General features: G+C 38.9%; 1 protein-coding gene across 1 annotated transcript in view; it reads right to left on the bottom strand.

Annotated features, from left to right (window-relative positions):
• Window positions 1-22,262, bottom strand: part of WDR49 (WD repeat domain 49) — a 145,813-nt gene that overhangs the window by 53,241 nt on the left and 70,310 nt on the right. The window contains exons 8-10 of the mRNA XM_049628591.1: window positions 13,255-13,419; window positions 9,486-9,607; window positions 2,879-2,905 (exon numbers count right to left, since the gene is read on the bottom strand). Coding sequence (XP_049484548.1) covers window positions 2,879-2,905; window positions 9,486-9,607; window positions 13,255-13,419 — 314 coding nt within the window. The remainder of the gene's footprint in view (window positions 1-2,878; window positions 2,906-9,485; window positions 9,608-13,254; window positions 13,420-22,262) is intronic.

Genomic DNA, 22,262 nt, shown 5'->3' with positions numbered 1-22,262 from the left:
TAAGCTCCAAGCTGTCAGCACAGAGTCCGATGCGGGGCTCGAACTCATGAGCTGTGAGATAATGACCTGAGCCAAAGTGGGTCACTCAACCCACTGAGCCACCCAGGCGCCCCTCATTCCTTTTTATTTTAAACAACCAATGACAGCTTCCTAGTTCAGTGGTCACAACCTCATCGTTGAATAATTGTAACACGCACTTGACCAACTTCATTGCCTTTAGTCTACCCTTTCTGGATTAATCATTCCATTTGGGGACTTTTGATATATATTCATTTTACAGGCATTTCTGGTTTCCACCTGGAAGTCCATAGTCAGGTGCTGCAGGGGATAGAGCCATGAGCATAAAAATGACTAAAATGAAAAGTGAAATGTGGCAAATGCCAAGGAAGTACTGATCAATTGCTGTGGAAGTCCAGATATAGAAAGCACAGAAAGCTGAGTGAGGGGTCATATTTGAGCTGGACCATAACAGATGGCTGGTATTTGGAAGAGGAGGGCACTATACGCAGAGGGAACAGTCTGGTCAAATGTAAGTCTAATGCCCCTTTAAAAAAAATTTACTAGTTTTCCATTCTCTACATGGCAAATTTTAAATGTGTGGGCCTACATTCAAATCCCAATACTTTTTGGGTCTAATCTACAATTTTAGAATTAGTTCTCTCTATTCCTGTATCCTTGATATTCAAAGTCAAATGTGAATGTCCAGCTAAATATCTGACAGAGCTACTGGGAGCCATAGAATAAATATGGCTCACCTTCCTAAGTGTTAATTTTATGTAAAAGAGTCTGGGGAAAATATTTTTTATTTTAAAATAAGGATAAATGAATTTATGTAATAGAATGCAAAATTAATCTGGATTTAAAAAGTAGAGGGGTGTCTGGGTGGCTCCAGGGTGCCCGGGTGGCTCAGCCCATTAAGCATCTGACTTCAGGTCAGGTCATGATCTCATCGTTCCTGGATTCGAGCCCCGCGTCGGGCTCTGTGCTGACAGCTCAGAGCCTGGAGCCTGTCTTCGGATTCTGTGTCTCCCTCTCTCTGTCCCTCCCCTGCTCGTGCTGTGTGTGTGTCTCTCTCTCTCTCAAAAATAAATAAAACATTGAAAAAAAAATTTTAAGTAGAATACAAGGCTTCAAATAAATGTCATGATTACAGGAACTGTTTGAACTACTAGAGGTATTCAAAGGCTAAGCTTCTGAAGCACACTTTCTTATTTAAGAAAAAAAATGTTTATTTATTTTTGAGAGACAGAGAAAGAGCACGAGTCAGGGAGGGGCAGAGAGAGTGGGAGACACAGAATCCGAAGCAGGCTCTAGGCTCTGAGCTGTCAGCATAGGGTCCGGCGTGAGGCTCAAAACCACGAACCATGAGATCATGACCTGACCTGAAGTCAGACACTTAACTGACTGAGCCACCCAGGTGCCCCTGAAGCACACTTTCTTGTTCAACACAAATGATATCTTTACTGTTCTCTAAGCACCCTTCACATTTCTAGCTGCTTCGTTTTCATTCATGGTGTGCTCATCCATCCCTCTATGGATTTCCTTTTACATACAGTCCCACATCTATCCATCCATATACTCATTATCTAAGACTCATCTTGTTCTGGTAGACTTCCTTAATAACTAGAGTTGAAAGAAATATTTCCTTCTTCTCATCTCATCTTACACATCTTGCACTGTTCACATTTTACTTATAACATGTAATGAATATTATATAGCTATACTCCCCTGCTAGATTACAAATTCTCAGAAACAAGGAATCTTGTCTTATTCTACAATACCACAATAGCAGGCATTGTGACCTACTCATATTGAGTGTTCAATAGATATTTGTCAAATAAATGAATGAAAAATTCTCTGTCCCAAATGTCACTTCCTTAAGTAAGTCTTTTGTGACTACCCTCTCTAAACACTCTTCCTTGAGGGTTAATATCCAAAATACATTAAAAAAAACTTATACAACTCAACACCAAAAAGGCAAATAATTCCAAGTTAAAATGGGCAGAGGATATGAATAGACTTTTGTCCCAAGAAGACATAAGGATGGCCAACAGACACCTGAAAAGGTCACTAATCGTCAAGGAAATGCACATCAAAACCACAATGATATATCACCTCACACTTGTCAGAATGGCTAAAACCATGTAAAAGAACAGTGTTGCTGAGGATGTAGAGAAAAAGGACCCCCCCCCCCCCATGCACTGTTGGTAAGAATGTAAAATGGTACAGCCACTGTGGAGACAGTTCCTCAAAGACTTAAAAATGGAATTACCATATGATCCAATAATTCCACTCCTGGGTATTTACTCAATAAAATGAACACTAATTCAAAAAGATATATGCACCCCGATCTTTATTGCAGCATTATTTATAATAGCCAAAATATGGAAGCAATCCAAGTGTCCATCCATGAATAAATGGATGAAGAAGATCTGTATAAAAAATGTATATATATATAAACATATAAAATGAAATATTGCTCAGCCATAAAAAAGAACGAAATCTTGTCATTTGCAACAACATGGATGGATCTGGAGGGTATAACGCTAGGTGAAATAAGCCAGTCAGAGAAAGACAAATACCCTATGATTTCATTCCTACGTAGAAGTTAAGAAACAAAATAAATGAACAAGGAAAAAAAGACACAAACCCAAAAAAGCTATTAAATATAGAGAGCAAACTAGTGGTTTCCAAAGGAGAAATTGGTGGGGCAGATGGGTAAAATATGTACAGGGGATCAAGAGTATACTTACCATGATGAGTACAGAGTAATGCATAGAATTGTCGAACCACTGTATTGTGCACCTGAAACTAATCTAATACTGCATGCTACACATACTTGAATAAAGAAAAGAAAATTTGAAGTGGGTAGCACTACTTACTTGGAGTTTTCCAATCAGAATAAAACTTGATTTAAATTAAAAGATAAAATAAAGAAGACTCTCCGTTGAGTCTTTCATCCCTCACCCTACGTCATTTCTCTTTATCGTCATGTGATATTGTGGTCTATATTTATTTGTCTGTTTACTTACTGTCTCTGCTACCAGAAATAAGCTCTAGGGGAGCGGGGACTTTGTTTTTTTTTTTCTTTCCTGTATCATCAGTGCTTAGACTAGTACTAGCACATAATCGGCATTTAATAAATATTTGCAGAATTGATGTATGAATTATTCTTTCTTTAAAAAAATCAATAATTTTAACACTAATATTCTTTTAATAATATTACTATGAGGCTTAGCAAGGTAAGATATTATAAATAAGGTACTCTGCAGTTCTGAAATTGCCGTGAATCTCATAAGAGCTTTACATGCATGTATTTTTAATTTTTTCTTCACCTATTGATAAGTTTGGTTGAAGAGATTACTTTTTGGGAATGGAGAGAGCAGAATGGGAGTGAGAGGGAAGAAGTCAATCCTATATCTCTTCTATTATCTCTCAGTCAAAAGTCAATGTCAAATGTCTTTTTGCCAAGATACCCATATTAACTACATATATTTAGGTTGTACCACCCAAAGGCACAAAATGCTTTTCCCAAGATGGTGTAAAAACCATTCCTTCTGGTATTTGACCTTGTGTGTCAAAATGTTGAGAAACTAATTAGCTGCCACCTTTCCCTTAAAACCTAACCTGAATCTTTCCATTGAAGTGACAGTTATCCTTAAAATACCTTAAGAATCCACACTGCATTTCTTACTTTGTCCATTTCAAAGATAGCTTTTTTTTTAAGTTTGTACTTTTGCCAGGAGTTAAATTGAAGTGCAGAATGAGCCAATTTTAAGGCATTTGAGGAGTCTGAGAGATTTGTTCTTTTGACATTGAAGGAGTTTACTAGTTTCCTCCCATACCCATCTGAGATCCTGAGTCACTGTGTCATCTGTGAAGACGATCAGACCTCTCATTCAGAATGTAGATATAATGACCAATTCTGTCAGAACAAAATTAGTTTACCTGGCAAGTACAAAAAAATACAAAAAAGAAAAAAAATATTTGGAGGGAAAAAAAAAACACCAAAAACCTCTTTTAGGATGAATGAGCTGGGAAAATAACTTCTACCAAAACTTATCCTGTAGAAGTTGTCATGGACAGAACAAAATAACACAACCAACTATCTGTTCCCTTAGAGGCTAATTGCTCATGTGTTGTTAGTCCCATTATAAGACTCTATCTGTGTTCAGTCCATTGCCTTTTAGGCTTAAAAGAAGTATCTCAGAATGTGTTCGATATAAATCCGTTCATTTTTATTCTTTTTCCTAAAATTTGTGGTGTCAAATTTTGGACACCAAAACCATCGCAAAATATGATTTGAGGGCTATTTGTGATTTTCCAACATACCTGCCCCCTCCTGACTTCCAACATGGTTATTCAGAGTAAGTTAAACTTTGGAAATTTTCATTCTGGTTCTCATCCTAATAATAGAAACCAATTGAGTCACATAGAAGTATAGTACCAAAGTAAAGCAATTATTAAGAATTTAATATCTCCTGATAGATAAGTTTTATTGTTGAGGAACTTCAAATCCCTAATCTAATTTTGCTTAAAAATAGTTTTCTAAATCAAATGATATCAACAGCTATTTATTGAGCACCTACTTTTACAGAGCTTTGTGAAAGATGCTATCAATAATATTTTCAGAACTACTTGAAATTGTACAAAAGATTATTTTTATATTTGTATGAGTCTAGATATTTTACAGAGATAAAACCTTCTTAAACAGAGGTTTTTCCTTTAACAGGAAGGAAAGAAATAAAGTGAGAGAAACTAAAAGCCTTAGTCTATTTTTAAAAAGTATAGAATCATAGAACTTTAGGGCAAGATAAAATCTTGAACTATTATGATTATTTGATTTTGCCAGAACTATAAATATTACATGCAAATGCAAAGTTAATCGATCATCTATTCATATAATTTCACCAATGTAAATATGACCGGATATTTAACCGGGCATTATTTAATTGGCCCTATGTCAACTCACAACTTTGTCTCTAAAGATATTTTGCCTAAAATGGTAAGAAACACATTTCTAGAAGTTCTGAATTTGGGGCTTCTTTTTAAAAGATTTAACATACTCTCTTGATATGAACAAATGTATTTCTAAATTTTTTTAATATGTATTTATTTTTGAGAGAGAGAGAGAGACAAACAGAGCATGAGCATGAGCAGGGAAGGGGCAGAGAGAGAATCTCAAGTAGGCTTCAAGCTCTGACCTGTCAGCACAGAGGCCGACATGGGGCTCAAACTCACAAGCCATGAGATCATGAGCTGAGCAGAAGTCAGATGCTTAACCAACTGAGCCATGCAGGGCAGGCACCCCTAACAAATGGTATTTCTAGATCGCCAACATAGGCTCTCCAATTCAGGTTTTGCTTAGGACCATTTCACAATGGCATTTATCATATCCTGCCTTGTGTGAGTTGACTCCCCAGTGAGAATGTGATGCCCCTGAGAGCAAGAATCATGCTTCTTCACATTCAGTCCACCATAGTTACTAACTCAGCACTTTCGACCAAGCTGCCATTTAAAAATATTTGTGGGAAGGAAAAAGGAAAAATAAGAGTAAGCTAAAACTTTGAAGTATTAATTTGATAATACATGTTTTTTATGTGTTTCTTCAAACACACAAAACTGATTCATTAGCTTTGATTGACATAACCAACCTATTCAATCAGATTATTTAAGAGAATATAGTTGTTCTAGGATTTAATGACTCCATTTGTAACTCAGGAATGGTGGAAAGAGCATGGACTTTGACATGGAGTTCCAATTCAGCTGTCTACTACTTTGTAACATTGACCAGGCTACCCAACCTCTTCAAGCCTCATTCTCTCCCTTGTACAAAAGGACTGGTAATACTTAGATTCCTGGTTTATCATGAAGAGAGAATAGATTTGAATAACTATCCTGCTTGCTTCTTATTCAGAGTGTGACCACGAATAATTGATCTCTCTAGTTCTCAGATTCCCGGTCTACTTAATAAATATTAATTAAGTCATTCAACACATATCATTGAGCATCTACTAAGAACCAGACACTAAACGCGCATGCGCGGGCGCGCACACACACACACACACACACACACACACACACACACACATTATATGTTATAATCCAGTCCGATGTTAAATAAAGTATAGGAAGCTAAACAGCACAGACAAATAGGGGGCGTATTTCCACCCTGGGAGTAAAAAGAGATGTCCAGATGGAGAAGATAAATGAACAAAGACCTGAAGCAGGAATAAACGTCAGCCCTATGAACAATGTTTGGGGAAGGATTTCTAGAGAAGGGGAGAGAATAAAGGCAAGGAGGTGTGGAAAAGTATGGTTTACCTGGAGTGCCCTGATAGCACATTCCTATTTGAGGTGAGAATGGGTAAGAATGAAACTAAGAATAGGCCCAGGCTAGAGGGGGCTTCAAATTATTTTGTAGACACTCTGAAAGGTGTTAAACAAGGAAGTGACATCGATGGAATGCATTGTAGAAAGAAATAATTATAGCTAAAATGTGCAGAACCTAAGAACAAGGCGGTATCACTAGAGAAAGGGCTGTGACATTCATCAGGTAGAAATGACGCTCTGAATTATACAGTTGTAGTTGAAATAGGGACAGGTTTGAGAAATGTTTAGAATATAAAACAGGTAAGACTACTTGGTTGTGAAGCTGAGTGAGAAGGAAGAACCAAGGTGGATGTTCAGGTCTCTGGCTGGTAACCAAAGCTCTGAAGCCAAGAGAGCAAAGCAGGTTGTGAGGAGGGGAACAAATAATAAATTCAGTTTACAATATGTTGAATTTGAGATTGCAGTCAGACGTGTCCAGAAAGCAAATGGGTAAGTGAGCTTAGAGAGCTAAAACCTGAAGATAGAGATGGAGACATCTACAAAATATTGCCTACCTTTCAAATGAAGCTCAGGACTAAGGCAGATAATACATGTAAAGGGCCTAATGCTAGAAAGCACTATAAATAAAATAAATCAGATGCATATTTAGGTACCTCAGTCAATAAATGTAATATCTATCCTATCCTGGGCAAGATTATAAACCAATCTCTTTAGTTAGATAGAGCCTAAATTAAAGCTACAGCTTAATTCGAGCCACCTCTCTCTAGGTTTAAAGAAAGCTTAATGGGGCGCCTGGGTGGCTCAGTCGGTTGAGCATCTGAGTCTTGATTTTGGCTCAGGCCATGATCCCTGGGTCATGGGATTGAGCCCTGTGTTGGGATCTGTGCTGAGTGTGGAGTCTGCTTGAGATTCTCTCTCTCCCTCTGCCCCTCTCTACCACTTGCTTGCTCTCTCTCTCTCTCTCTCAAAATAAATAAATAAGCGTTAAAAAAAGAGAAAGCTTAATAAGCTGTCAATCACCCAGTTGTTTCTTCTCTAATCACTAAACTGTCAAGGAGTTGGCTCAGTGGACCATCCTCCCCCAACTATACCCCAACAGTTGACCTGTCCACTTGCCTCCTTTGTTAAATGCCTCCTGATATAAAGGAACCTGTCAAAGTCTGGTAAAATGTATCCTAACCTAAGGCCTTTGACTTAGGAAATAAACTTTTAAATCTACCAATATAAAAGTGAAATAACACAATTGAGAATGCAGTCCTTCAACTTTCAGTTCCAACTAAGGGATCCAAGTCTTGACAACTTTGCCGAAAATGAAAAAGCTGGGGAAAGATAGAGGGAGTGGCAACTGTTCCTCCTACCTCAGTCTGTCCACATCTCCCTCTCTGAGATTAAAAAAAAGTAACCCGCCGAGAGAGATCAGAACATCAAGTGTTCCTTTTTCTTTCTTTCTGTCTTTCTTTTTTTTTTAAGTTTATTCATTTATTTTTGAGAGAGAGTAAGAGAGAGCACACACGCACAAGCATGCAAGCAGGGTGGGTGGGGGAGAGAGAGTGGAGGGGAGAGAGAGTGGAGGGGAGAGGGGGAGAGAGGGAGAGAGAGAGAGAGAGAGAGAGAGAGAATCCCAAGCAGTCTCCACACTGTCAGCATAGAGGCTGACATAGGGCTCAATCTCAGGAACTGTCAGATCATGACCTGAGCCAAAATCAAGAGTTAGACACTTAACCGACTGAGCCACCCAGGTGCCTACCTTTTTTTTTTTTTTTTAAGTAAGTTCAATGCCCAGTGTGGGGCTTGAACTCACAACTCAGATATCAAGACTCATATGCTCTATGGACTGAGCCAGCCAGGCACCCCAGGTGTTCTTTTAGGCCACTTTTAGAGGACTCTACTCATTTAATCTTTTAAAACTAACCTGCGCAAGCAATCAAAGAAAACTTACTTTTGATACAAATTTCTAACTATGGATATCTAAAAATTATAATTAAGAAAACAGTACCTCCAAAGTTTTGACTTACACTTAATAAATTTTAAATTTTTTTTGTTATGTTCAAAATTTAAGTTGGATCAGCTATATACTTTACATCTACCATACCATAATATTTGAGAATTAAACTTATTTACTGCCACAGCCCAAAAGGAATAATCAGGCAAAAGTCTGTTAAGAGAAAAGTCATTAATGGATCGTGACTGTTCCCAAGATGTGAAGAAGCCTTGTCTTTCAAAGGTGAAGATTATTGAATTAATTCTTAATATCAAGTGGAGTAACGTGGATTATACTTTCTTTCCTTAGAGTCAGACTACCCCTGAAAACTAAGCTGTAAGTGGCATTATGTTTTCTCATCTGCACATGCACATTTGCATTAGAAGAAAAAGCCTTTCATGTGATTGATAAAAATCCCCAACTATATACCGTTAGTTTTCTAGGTATAAAATCTGATTTTAATCCTGGCTTCAAATCATGAAGATCAAAATTCCATACTGAAAATGTGGGGCAAATTACCTATTAGAGCCATATTTTGTGAACTGTTGAATTTATGGACAATATTTTTTCAGAAAATATCACACTTTAATTTTCCTAGTGCTTATACAATGCCACAGAAAAGGTCCTGTTTATGATCCCTTAGTTCTCTCAGGAGAAAAGGAAAGAAAAGTAATTTTCCTTCTAATGAAATGGGAGAATTGCTCTTTGAGAACAGTAAGCAGGCTGTGAAAGCCCTCTCTGCCCTGATATGAAGCAAGTGCTAACACAATTCAGCAGCCTATCTCCCTCCTTGCTGCAATTTAAAATAAGTAACGAGAGAAGAAGAAATGTTTCCTTGATAGTTGAAAGAATATAATTTATACTTTAGGAATTTATGGACTATAAAATTTAGGAAACTTTTGGAGTTAATACTCAGGAAGGGGTATTAGAGCCTTGTCTGGAATGGTTAAAGAAAAAGATTCCAAAAGCCAGAAGAAAGCCTTCTAATGCCACGATCTTATGATGTTTCAGCCCTAAGCACTCAGTCAATCCAAACAGTTTCATTCACCAAGGTCACCAGCAAGTTAATGACTCAGAATCAGTCAAGGTTTCTATGTTGTCTTATCTTTTAGATTTTGATCCAAATAAAAACACTCTCCTTCTGCCTTCCCACGGTTTTGCATGAAGCGTCTCATACCTCTCCCAGCCTGTAACCAGTATTGTCTTCTTAAGAACCAGAATCTGTGAAATATCCACAGCTCCCTCTTGCCCAACATTTAGGGTGTGGTGACAGTGTCCATTGAAGTCCCATACCTTTAAGAGAAAATTTTAAATCACCTTTGAGACAAGAAAAGAAAATGTCTTCTTCAGTGAGTAAAACGACACAGGGTAATCAGATTTGTTTAAGCTTTTGTGTTTATATTCTGGACTATGGTTGATTCACTTAAGGTATGCAATAATTAAAGAAAATCCTCTCACCATTTAAATTTACCCATTATATTGATAATTCTACTTGTAACCCTACCCGTCTATTCTAATAATGGTCGACTCAAAAGCTATTAGTTAGTATGTATTTTTAAGGGGGACACTACAAAATCACTTAGAGCTACATTTTGGAGCGTTGAGATCATGGTTCTCTAAGTAAATCTCTCTAAATTTCAGTTTCCTCATTTATGACACAGGAAGCTTACTCCTCTGGGACATTTGGAGGATTAAGCATCTAATACAGAGCCTGAAATACAGTCCTTATGTATAGGTTTCCCATCTGCTCCCAGTAAAATGTCCTATTGTTAGTGGATGCCAGACCCAGTCCTACAGAGGAGAAGAACTCTTGAGTTTACTTCCTCAGGCAGTGGGTCAGGACCCAGGCCCAATGGGGACACTTTACAACAGAACATCACCAGCAGTTAAAACTAAGCCTTGCTATGAAACATTGCTGGTGCCTCATACACAAAGACCAAGCTGGCAGTATGACAATTAAATTGCATATACCCTTTGAATTAAAAATTCAACTTCTAGGAAACTGTCTCACAGAGACACTTAGATGTGGGAAATGACATGTTTTAAAGGCTATTCTTTTTTTTTTTTTTAAGATTCTTTTTTTCAAGTTCATTTATTTATTTTTAGACAGAGAGAATGAGCAGAGGAGGGGCAGAGAGAGAGAGGGACAGAGGATCGAAAGCAGGCTCCATGCTGACAGCAGAGAGCCCGATGTGGGGCTTAAACTCATGGACCGTGAGATCATGACCTGAACTGAAGTCTGATGCTTAACTGACTGAGCCACCCAGGCAGCCTTGAAGGCTCTTCTTGAGGCACTGTTTATAAAAGCTAAAGACCTGAATCAACCCAGTTGCTCATTAACAAGGGACTAAGCAGAGGGCCTGGGTGGCTCAGTTGGTTGAGGGTCCGACTTCAGCTCAGGTCAGGATCTCGCAGTTTGTGAGCTCCAGCCCTGCGTCGGGATCTGTGCTGACAGCTCAGAGCCTGGAGCCTGTTTCAGATTCTGTGTCTCCCTCTCTCTGCCCCTTCCCCGCTCATGCTCTGTCTCTCTCTGTCTCTCAAAAATGAATAAACATTAAAAAAAATTTAAAAACAAAAAACAAAAAATAAGGGGCTAAACAATCAGAATATAGAATATCTATACAGTAGCATATAATGCAGCCATTAAGACGAATATGTCATTTCCATATTTCTAAGCTCTGCCCAAACTGGACCAGCTATGAAACGTTAAGCAATTTGCTTTATCTCCTTGGGCTTTAGTGTCCTCCTGTGTAAAAGTGGCATAATAATAATACCAACTATATAGATATATAGATGTGGGGAGTGTAGGGGTGTGCGTGTGTAAAGGGGTGTGTATGTATAAAGTGCTTACAACAGTGCCTGGCTGTTAGTAAGTATGCAATAAAAGTTAACTACATTGTTAATAACAATGTCAAGGTCCAAGACAATATGCAAAATGCAGAACTTTGTATATACTGGGCTGCCACTGAGAAACAAGTGGTGCTCCTGGGCTAGAAGGATGCGTGAGAAACCATTAACAGTGGTAGCTACAAGGGAGGTGAGAAAGAGACTTTCTTTTCACTGTATAACTCTTTGATATTTCAAGTTTTACTGTATGCATACATTAATTATTCAAAACACTAATTAATTAAAAATCAGACACTTCAAAACCATGATAAATAGGGCAATACTTTTAAATCTTTGATGACATAGGTACTGGTTTTGGATTCTAAATTATAAATGAGATTGGAAAATGTCATTGATTCCTGTCTCTTCATAGAATATGTCCACAGCAGCTCATCTCTGATTTATGCATCCTACATAGAGGTTGCCAAATTTCAGAATTCTGTTATTATGATAAAGATAAATGTACTTTCAAAAGCTGTGATTATACTACTAAATTCACATTAAGCCTTCTAAGATGCACGGCTTGAGCTGAAATGTTGAAGGGTGCTCTTCACCCATGTCACTTCATTGTCCTCTCAACATGGCTCCTACCAAGCCCACCTAAAATAACACCCACACGTAGGTATCGTGAAGATCTGACTGTCCCCAAGTCCTATTAAGTCCTTTAGCTGGGACTGTCTGCAAGCTCTTAGCACCCCTGTAGGTTTGTAAGTTTGCCCTACTCTGGACTGTGTAGTTGGTTACTTTCCAAGACAGGGGTGAAAGAAACCTCATCTATTCATTTCAGTTCTCAGTTCAGTCTCATACCCTGGGACTAGTAAGTGGGCTAATCACTTGTTCCTTTTACCTAAGCCTGTCTGACACTCCAGTTTCACTTGTTCTTGTTTATTCCACCTTGACTATTGGGGTTGGAATTGTCCCATTACCTTCCCAACGCCTTTCCAGTAGTCCCGTAAACTAGATTACTTAAACCCAAGCTCTCAGTCCCTAACCTCATGCTGTTAACCTTCCCAGAGGCCCAGCTCTGTTGATTTTCAGAAATTCTCATTGCAGCCTGCCATAGCACCTCCCTCACATTGACAGGTGCCACCCTAGAATCCCCTGAACGCCAACTTCCATCATGTTCCACGTACATATCCAGATAACCTTCCGTTAACCCGTTGGCAGGCTACCGGCATGCAACATACACCCCACCATGGAAGATACACCTAATTAATACCCTTCTCATTCCAGTTATGACAGAAGTTGAGAACTATTCAAAGCTTATTCTGGGAAACTGCCTTCTGTTGCCTCAAAGTGTCACAAGCCATCTCCAATCAAAGATTGTCATTAGTCTCAGAGCTGAGGGGGGCAGAGAAGATTCACTGGTAGGCATGATTGCAGATAGCAAATATCTAAGCTTTGCATGAAAATTTGATCATTTTTCAAAGTATAATAGCTCTCATCTCCCAACAGAAATTAGTAATAGCTATAAAATAATAAAAGTGGAAGTATTAAATACTGTAGGTTTAGGATGATAATAAATAAGATAGTGATTGTTCTTTCTACTATCCGTCTTCACTGTCTCACTTGCCTTCACATAAACGTGCAAATTATAACATGGGTTGATTTTGAAATATTCATTTGCCCCCAAATTTGCATCTGTGCCATTTTAACAAGTTTTCTTGGTTGCACTGATTTCTCATTTTACAAACTAAGAAGAAAACTAGGGACATTAGCTGAAGCATAGGAAAATTATTCAGACTTCTTATTCCCCAAAGTAGTCCTCTATCCAGAACTCTGAGAAAGGCTTTCTGAAATAAGTATGCCAAGTTGTGTTTTTATTCTAAATAATTTATTCAGAGAAATCATTTATTCATTTTTCCACTGAGGCTTTTTTTTTTCCCTAACAGCTTTGTTATTAGATGGTATGGGTTATTTAACTCTTCTAATCTTGTCTTGTCTTTCCTCTTGCATGGCCAAAAAGGCAGAAACAAATATAGCTATAGCTGTGTCTCTTCACATAGTATTTTAGCCTCCTCATATGTGGATAGAAAGCATCACTGTGTTCTCACCTTTACGGTCCCATCTGTGCTGCCAGTCAAAAGCCGTGTCTCATTTGCATCAAGGGCCATAGTGCTGATTTCTGCATTGCCATGGCAACCAGTAAACTGTTTGATTTTCTGCCCAGTGTCTATCATCCAGAAGGCAACAGTAGACCCCTCATCACAGCTGATTACCTAAGAGAAAATAACATTGTAAAGAAATTAAATATAGTCCCAGAAGCCACCATTTTTATTTCAATAAAAATATCTAATCTGTGAATTTCCACTACTGAGATCCATCCACCGCCATAGTTAGAGGCGCATTTGTAACATACTTACTTTCTCTTTGTTAAGCTGGTAACATTTCAATTCTTCAGCTAGAACTGAGGTAATGCAGCCATGAGTCTCTTTACCAGAAAAGATAGAATTCTGCTTCTTTTACCCACCCTTCAGCTTACTGTCTAGAGGCCGTACTGAAATCGAGTCCTATTGAAAATAAACTTTAAAATCTTCTGCATTTAAATGACAAAGCTGATTTTAAGTCACGGTGCTCCCACACTATTTACTATATGAAAAGAAGCATTTTACTACGCACCAGCTTCCGTTTAGCATTCAGAAAAGAAATTGCTACCCAACATTATCGGGGGGGGGGGGGGGAGGGGAGTTAATTTTAACAAAATGCTAGAGCTATCACTTTCAACGCCATTAGTCCCTTTCTTCCTCCTTTCTCAAGGTGCTGCATATATGTCTACAGCGAAACACAATTATTCATGACTTGCTAAAAACAAAGAACACAGGAGGATTAAATCTAAGTCTGCAATATACACCCCAAGAGGAAGGCAACAAAGCAAATGCTAGAAGGGATGGGACCACATATAGTAGCCTGACAATGGGAAATTTTATAGTGGCAAGCCACCTGCTAATTTCAGCGCTAGGTATTTAGGCACCCTTTAAGAGGTTAGAGTCACCTCACCCAGGGGCGCCTGGGTGGCTCAATAGGTTACGTGTCCAACTTTGGCTCAGGTCATAATCTCACAGGTCGTGGGTTTGAGCCCTGTGGAGGGCTCTGCACTGACAGTGTGGAGTCTGCTTGGGATTCTCTCTCTTTCTCTGCCCCTCCCCCACTTGTGTTCATGCTCTCTCTCTCTCTCTCTCTCTAAAATAAATAAATACACATTTCAAAAAATCATCTCACCCATATGATTTTGAGACCCAAAAGAATGAAAACCAAATGGACAACACTGAACACACAAATAGGTAGATAGGAAGGGGCCTGAAGTAACAGGTAGACTTTGAGAGAACTTCTGGCATGTTTTTGTCTTCATAGGTATCGATTACCATGGTATAAATGGTAAGTGTGACAATAATATGTCAATTTGAGTATCCCATTTTTATAATTACACAGGTTATTAAAATGTATCAAATGTATATTCAGAAGCCTCGAGAGCTGGCCATCACACATGCATGCTTTCATTCGTTTTGTTGGCAAGCACTGAATATCCACTCTGTGCCCAGCTCCGTAAGAGCAGCAGGGATCACTAATGAATCCCTGCTCTGAAGGAATCTACAACCTAGGCTTGAACACTAAAATCACCCGAGGAACTTTACAAACCATGTCTGTGTACCAGATCAGAGACTCTGCTGTAACTGAACTAAGGAAGGAGCATTTTTTAAAGAGCTTCTCGGGTTCCTGAAGTGTGCACCCTGGGTTGAGCACTATTGGCATAGACAGAACAGACAAGACACAGACAAATGCCAAACAATACTACAGGTTTAGAGGTCTCTCCCCTGGTTGTTGCAGAGGCACAGAGAGGAAAACCCAAAATCCACTTGCTGGGATGGGGGATGGGGAAAAGGTGAGGATGGTCAATGTGGGATTGAAGATAGGAACATGCATTTATTGGATGCCAAGCCCTTTACACTGCGTATCTCACTTAATCTTTCTAAAAACGCTGTAAATAATGTTAGTGCCCTCATTCTACTAGGGACGAAATTGAGATTCTAATCAGCTAAGCACCATTCCCAAGCCTACATAATGAGGTTTGAATCATGGGCTATCTATGACAGACACATCATCAGGCCTTCTCTATTGTAGCATAGTATTCCAGATAATTAAGAGTGTGGTTAGAAGAGAGAACTTAGGCAGTATTCTACGCATGAGAAGCAATACGAAGTGTCATGGAGCCAGAGTGCGCAGAGGAGGAGATAGACGGTGGGATACGAGGTGAAGAAGCAAGCTGGTGACTGGTACTGAAGTTCCTACTGAGCTGTGCTGGAGATCTTAACCAGGGAGACTAGTCCAATGGTGAGCAGAGGGGAAGGGGGTGGAAGGGTGGGTGAGACAGGTGATGGAGATTAAGGAGTGCACTTGCCGTGATGAGCACCAGGTGATGTGTGGAAACGTTGAAACCCTATACTGTACACCTGAAACTAACATGACACTGTATGTCCGCTAAACTGCAATTAAAATGTTTGAAAAGAGCAATGTTAGAGAATAATGAGTCATGTGTATAAATGACTAGGTAGGGGCCTTAGCTTGCAAGAGACTGTCAAGTGGAATGTATGCCTCAAAATCAGCAGCAATCACTGTTCTTGGTGAGGGTGAGAGTGATACAGCATTTTTTGTTGGTCGGTTTGTGAAGGTACTCCTGGCAACGATGTGGAGAACAAGCTGGGGGTGTAGGAAGACCATCTGGGGACTTCTGTCATAGTCCAGGCAAGAGATGTTCACCTGAAACAGCAGTTCAGAGGTAAAAAGGAGAAAAGAGGAAAAAAAAGGGCCACCATTTAGCAACATTTGTGCTCAGCAGAGAACTGATCGTGAGCACATGATCTCTTACAGCCTTTTTCCCCTGAAATTACAAACTGCGACTCTGAATCAAACAACTTCTTAAATGATGTAAAACTATATGTATGTTACACATTTTCTCTCATGAAATCAAAAGTAGCTTAAATATTTCATCACCGTTGTGAAACAACAGCATGGTTTCTAGGACAAATGGCCTGAATCTTGAAACAATGTGACCTACCTCTTCAATTACCATTCGAGATTAACTGACTGTGTTTCTGTCCACTTTGCTGTGTGCAATACACATGGGGGTGGAGAGCACCAGGTCTGAAGCTAGGATGCCTGAGTTTGGAGGTCAATTGTTTGACCTTGGGCTCATTACTTAACCTCTCTAAGCTTCAGTTCCTTCACTTATAAACCAGGGAGAATCATAGTAACTGCCTCAAACCATTTTTAAAAGGTTTAACTAAACTAATATTTATAAAGCATTTAGCATAGTGCATGGCATACAATAAATAAGCCGTAAAAGTTAACTAGTGTTACTATTCTAGTTAAGCTTTATTTGTCTGACTCTCTATTTTAGGTGATATCACTTTTCATATCCAAACGAGTTCAAAAATATTTAATGTCTTTCTTTCTTTCAACCATGACAGCGAATATAGACAATTACAATTTTAGAAGCCAGATTGTAGATGTACATTGAAATTTCAAATTAGGTCAGATTTGTGAATTTTTCACGTAATTACCTACGAATTTCAATTGCATTCATCAAAAACAAAACCATGAAAACATACAATTTTCCAAGCATGAGTGAAAATTTTGATGGCGTTTTAAGAAAAGGTTAAAGGTTGTGAAGGGTTTTATTATTTCTATTCAAAAAGTATTTATTGACCACTTACATGTTAGGCATTTCCACACTAAATGATGGGCATTCCCTGATAAGAACAAAACAACACAAAACAAAAAAAGCAAAGTAAAATGTGACCATGTTCAAGGAGAAGGCTTGCCCACTTGTCCGAGACTGGCATCGTCCGCGTCACAAAGCATCTAATCAGCAACCACACCACTTTTATCTGCTGTAGACATTCAATGAGGAATTAGTAACTTTCACACTTTGCTACTTGCAGCAAAACTCTCCCTCCGCTGCCCACCTGGCTGAACCCCAACGCTATTCATCAGTTTTCAGCACCTTTCTCTGCTCATTGAATGATTTTTCATGAAATCAGAATCAATAATGGCAAGAGTATATAGCCAGTCGGATTTCATTTTATGGCAGTCTGCAACCTCCAGGAAAACAATGTGCTGAAAAACAAGGACTGACTGTGTCACAAACATCCTACCAGGATTAACCAGACTCTGCTGTCACTATGACAATCTCAGAATACAAGAATAGCAAGACAGGCGAAAAGACTTTCAAAGTTTGGTGAGAGAGGAGTGCACTTAACATCACTTGGCAGGTGAAGGAAGTGTTTGACTACGGGACGGTGAGGACTTTATTTTTAGCAAGCTGATTTTCTCAGTAATAAAGCCCAGGAATAAGTATTGGCATCGTATTTACAGGCCGGATTTTGATGATACCAAATCTCATGAAGTTTTTGGTTCATTCCTGGCTGCTTCTTATCAGATGAGACCTCAAGCGACGAGGACGCAGCAGGGCCCCGGCAGTATGCAGGGCAGAAATGACACTACCCTAAGAACTTCACTCCAGTGCGAGTGGGTTTCAGAGCAAATCGTTGTTCTCCACCTTATGTACCCAAGCTAATAACCATTTAGGAATATATGGGTCTTTTTGTCTCTCTCATCTGAAGCTGTCACAGCCAATGAGGCAATTCTAGGAGATACGAGGTTGTATCCATGTCCCTTAATTGTCTTCTTATATTCCAACAGCAGTAGGCATTTTAGTTGTCTCTCCATGCATTCCAAGTCCTAGGTCTAAGCGGGAAGGGAAATCAAAAATTACAGCAGCAGATATCGCTGGCTACCAAGGGGTGAGGACATTTGATTTAATTGCTGTTTATAGTTCTATTTTCAGTCAGTCCTGTTTGAGGCCCCATAATATAAAGCAGGGTACCTCCTTTATTTCTATTGTGCATCAAATCTCTTAGAAGTTACATCTTTGTAAGTAGTGAGGCGAGGGGAATGATAATATCTAAGTCCTGGTACGGAAGAGGATTCAAATATTTTAAGGCAGCCATTCTCCATTTATAAATCTTATTTATTACCTCTTGTAGAGTAACTTGTAATTTGCTCTTTCAAATTCATTCCTCGAGTTTAGTGAACCCCTACAATATGGAAGACCCGGGATTTAGGTGTTGGGGATTCAGCAGTAAACAATCCCTGCCCTTACATTTAGTGGAGGAAAAGACGCAACCAGATGAGAAAACAAAATAAAATAAAAATATATGGCTAGTGGTGATAAGCATTATGGAGAAAAATAAAACTGAGAAGGAGGAAGAAATCACTGGGAGTGAATGCAAAGCTGGGGGCTCAGAGAAAGCCTCCCTGAAGAATCATTTGAAGAAAGATGTGACTGAGGTAAAGGAGGAAGCCACACAGATACCTAAGTGAAGAAAGTTCCAGGCAAAGGAAACAGCAATGCAAAGGCCCTGAGGTAAAGTGCCCTCGGCACATTCGAGGACTAGCAAGGAGGTAGGCTTAGTGTGAGTGAGGGGAGGGGCAGCAGGCTGTGACCACCTTACATAGGCATTCAAAACACTTTCCAAATCACCAGGCATCCCCAGGAACTAGGTGACAGAAAAATACCACTTTCTCTTTTTTGGCTAATATTTACTTAGCTTTTACTCCTGCTTTGTTCCATGTGTGTTTATATGGAATATCCTTTGTCCTTTGTCAGAACATCTACAAGGGAGGTATTATAATCCCTATTTTATAGATAAGAAAACTCTTGTTTAAAGAAGTTAAAAATCACTTGCTCAATACAAAGTATTGGGAACTCTGACTAAAACCTCACCACTTCCCTCATTCTAAACAAATAGCTGAGAAAACACTACTTCAAAAAGCAGTTGAGATTGGACTTCCAAGGTTCCAGTTCTGCCTGCTCAGAAGTCATCCACCCTAACAATAAGTAAAAAGCCAAACAAAATTCAAAAATCAACAACCCTTCCCGGATCAATAATAGAAATGAGGGCAAATTGCTATCCCCCAGAACTGGAGATATCAACAGGCAAATAGACAAAATAACAATTTACCAGAGCAGGAACTCGTGAACCGAAACTCCACGGGAAACAGTGCTGAGATAGAAAAACAAGAACCGTAATTGACGAATTGCTGGAGGCTCTAAGTGGAAGAGTCTGAGAGCTAAAAATTCCAGGGGGAGCCAGTCATAAGGGGGCCCCACAATTTTATGAGCTTTATTTTGAGGATATCGACCAGGTTTTTACTGTGATTTTGGAGAAAAACCCCCTCCTGCTTCCGGCAGGGGCAGAAGCAAAGAAAAGATTTCAAAATACATTAGAGTAATTCTGTTCCTCTTAACAAGGTCTGCGCTGGAGGGAAACTACTTAACCAGGGCCTCACCTGCTGGGGGTTTATCAGCACTCAACTGACCTGAGGAAGGAAAATACCAAATTCTAGCTGGCTCTAGCCTTCCTGTGGGATATAAGGGTGGGGAACAACTGGGAAGCCTATGTGAAGCTCACATATGTCCAGAAGCACAGGCTCACAAAAGACTGACACCTAATCCTAGGAATATAGAATCCTTCCCCGCCCCCCACCTCACCACCACACTTCTAAAGGCCTATTTACAGCAGTTCCTTTCACCATATGTCCCACTATCAAGAAAATATTACTATGAGAGGAGAAGATCGGATTCAGTAGGCAGAGAGGGAAAGATTAGGGCCTGAGGTCCCTGGGTAGGGAAAAACACATATTTTGGAACAATGCTGGGAGTGTCTGACCATAGCAAATCCCCTCAGGTGCAATGTTCCTCTTAAGAACTAACAGACCCCCACCTACTGTCCCTCGGGTTTCCCTCAGGAATTTGAGGAAAGACCTAGGTATGGCTATAGGCCACCCGGCATACAATGGAAATTAACCAATCAGGAATGGACAACTCAACACCTCGAGTTATCCAGCCAATAAGGGTAGAACCTGAGAAGGAACAAGGAGGAAGTGAAGGGGAGAGTAGGGGAGAGCTAACCAAAACCTTATAAAACAAGACCCTTGCGTCTTGTCGGGGGGCATTCACTTTTGAATATCCCCTATCTGTAAAGAGCTTTCCTACTAGTCTAACTTTGTAATCTTATACTCTAATAAACTTTTTCCTGCTGCTCATTTTGTGTCCACCTCTTAATTCTTCAAAGTGGAGAGACAACGAATTCTGGGTATTGTGGTGAAAGATCCTGCAACACTACAAAACATTCTAAAAGGCAAAATAAACATAGTTTGAAGAAAGAGAGCAAGCATTACACCCAGACATGGCAGCAGGGATGTTGGAATTATCAGATCGGAAATTTAAAACAACTATGATTAACGTGCTAAAGGCTCTAATGGGTAAAGATAGCATGTGAGAACAGATGGATAACATGAGCAGAGAGATGGAAATTCTTAGAAAGAACCAGAAAGAGGTGCTACAGATCAGGAGGGAAGTATGCCTTTCATGTGCTTACTAACAGACTAAATGTGGCTGAGGAAAGACTCTCTGAGCTTCCGGATATATCAGTAGAAACCTTGAAAACTGAAAAGGCAGAGGACAAAGACTGAAAACAAAAACAAAATACAGTGTTCAAGAACTGTGGGGCAACGACCCAAGGTATAATATTCACACAGTGTGAATACAAGTAGGAGAAGAAAAAAAAAAGGAACAAAAGAAATACCTGAAACAGTAATGACTGAAAATTTTGGCAAATTAATGACAGGTACCAAGCCACAGATTCAGGAAGCTCATGTGACCCCAAGCAGAATAAATGCTAGAAAAAGAAAAATAAATAAATAAATAAATAGCAACACCTAGGCCTAGTGAAGTCAAAGGTAACATCTTAAGAGAAGCCAGATAAGAAAGACAACTTATCTTCAAAGGAACAATAAAAATAAGAATTACATTTGACTTCTCCTTAGAAAACACAATCCAGAAGGGAGTCAAGTGAAATATTTAAAGTGTTGAGAGAATAAACCTCCCAACCTAGAATTCTATATCTCGTGAAAATAACCTTGAAAATAAAGAAGTAGGCTTTCTCAAACAAACAAAAATTAAAGGAATTTGTTGCCAGTAGGCCTACCTTCAAACTATGTTAAAAGAAGATCTTTAAAGATAAAGAAAATAAAGTCAGAAAATTGGATCTACACCAAAAGGGAAAAACATTAAAGAAAGAATAAGTAAAGGTAGAATAAAAACTTTTATTTTTCTTGTTCTTAATTGATCTTAATTTTATCTAACAGATCAAAACAATAATACCAACAATGCACTAAATTATGTATGCTTATGTATACACACATGATTATATAGAGATATATGCTAATATAGAAGGGAAATGAATGACAACAGTGATACAGGGGGAAAGAGGGAGGAATTAGATTATTTTGTTACTATAAGGCATGAAAACTACTTGTAAAGTAATATAGTGTTATGTGAATATGGACTTGGATCTGTTATAAACGTGTATTGAAAACTCTAGAGCAACCATTTTTCAAAAGCTAAAAGCAAAATGTAACTGATATGCTAAAAAAAGAGAGGAAATAGAATCAATTAAAACCACAGAAAAGGAACAGAAGATTAAAACAGGAACAAAGAACAAGGGCAACCAATAGAAAACAGTGACAAAGTGAAAGCTATTTATCCAACTATATCAATAATCACTTTGAATCTAAATGCACTAAATGAACAAATCAAGCCAGATTGTCAGATTGGATCGAAAATCAAGACCCAACTATATGTCGTATAAAAGAAACTCAATTTAAATATAAAAATACATTCAGATTTAAAGTAAAATGGACAAAGAATGATATACCATGCTAACACAAATGAAAAGGACGTGAGAGTAGCTATAGTAATTTCAGACAAAGCAGACTTTAGAGCAAGAAGGTTATTAGGGATGAAGACGGGAATAATAATAAAGGGTCAAGTCTCCAAGAACACATAACATTCCTTAATGTGTGTGACTCTAACAAACTGCATCAAACCACAGGAGGTGAAACTGGTAGAACTGTAAGGAGAAATACATTAATCCACTTTTATAGAAGATTTCAACACTCCTCTTTCAGAAAAGGACAGAACCAGCAGGCAGAAAATCAG

This window comes from Panthera uncia, chromosome C2 (assembly GCF_023721935.1).
Source record: "Panthera uncia isolate 11264 chromosome C2, Puncia_PCG_1.0, whole genome shotgun sequence".
Classification (NCBI taxonomy): Eukaryota; Metazoa; Chordata; class Mammalia; order Carnivora; family Felidae; genus Panthera; species Panthera uncia.
Note: the sequence above shows the minus strand (reverse complement) of the source record. Positions and strands in the feature narration are given on the sequence as shown.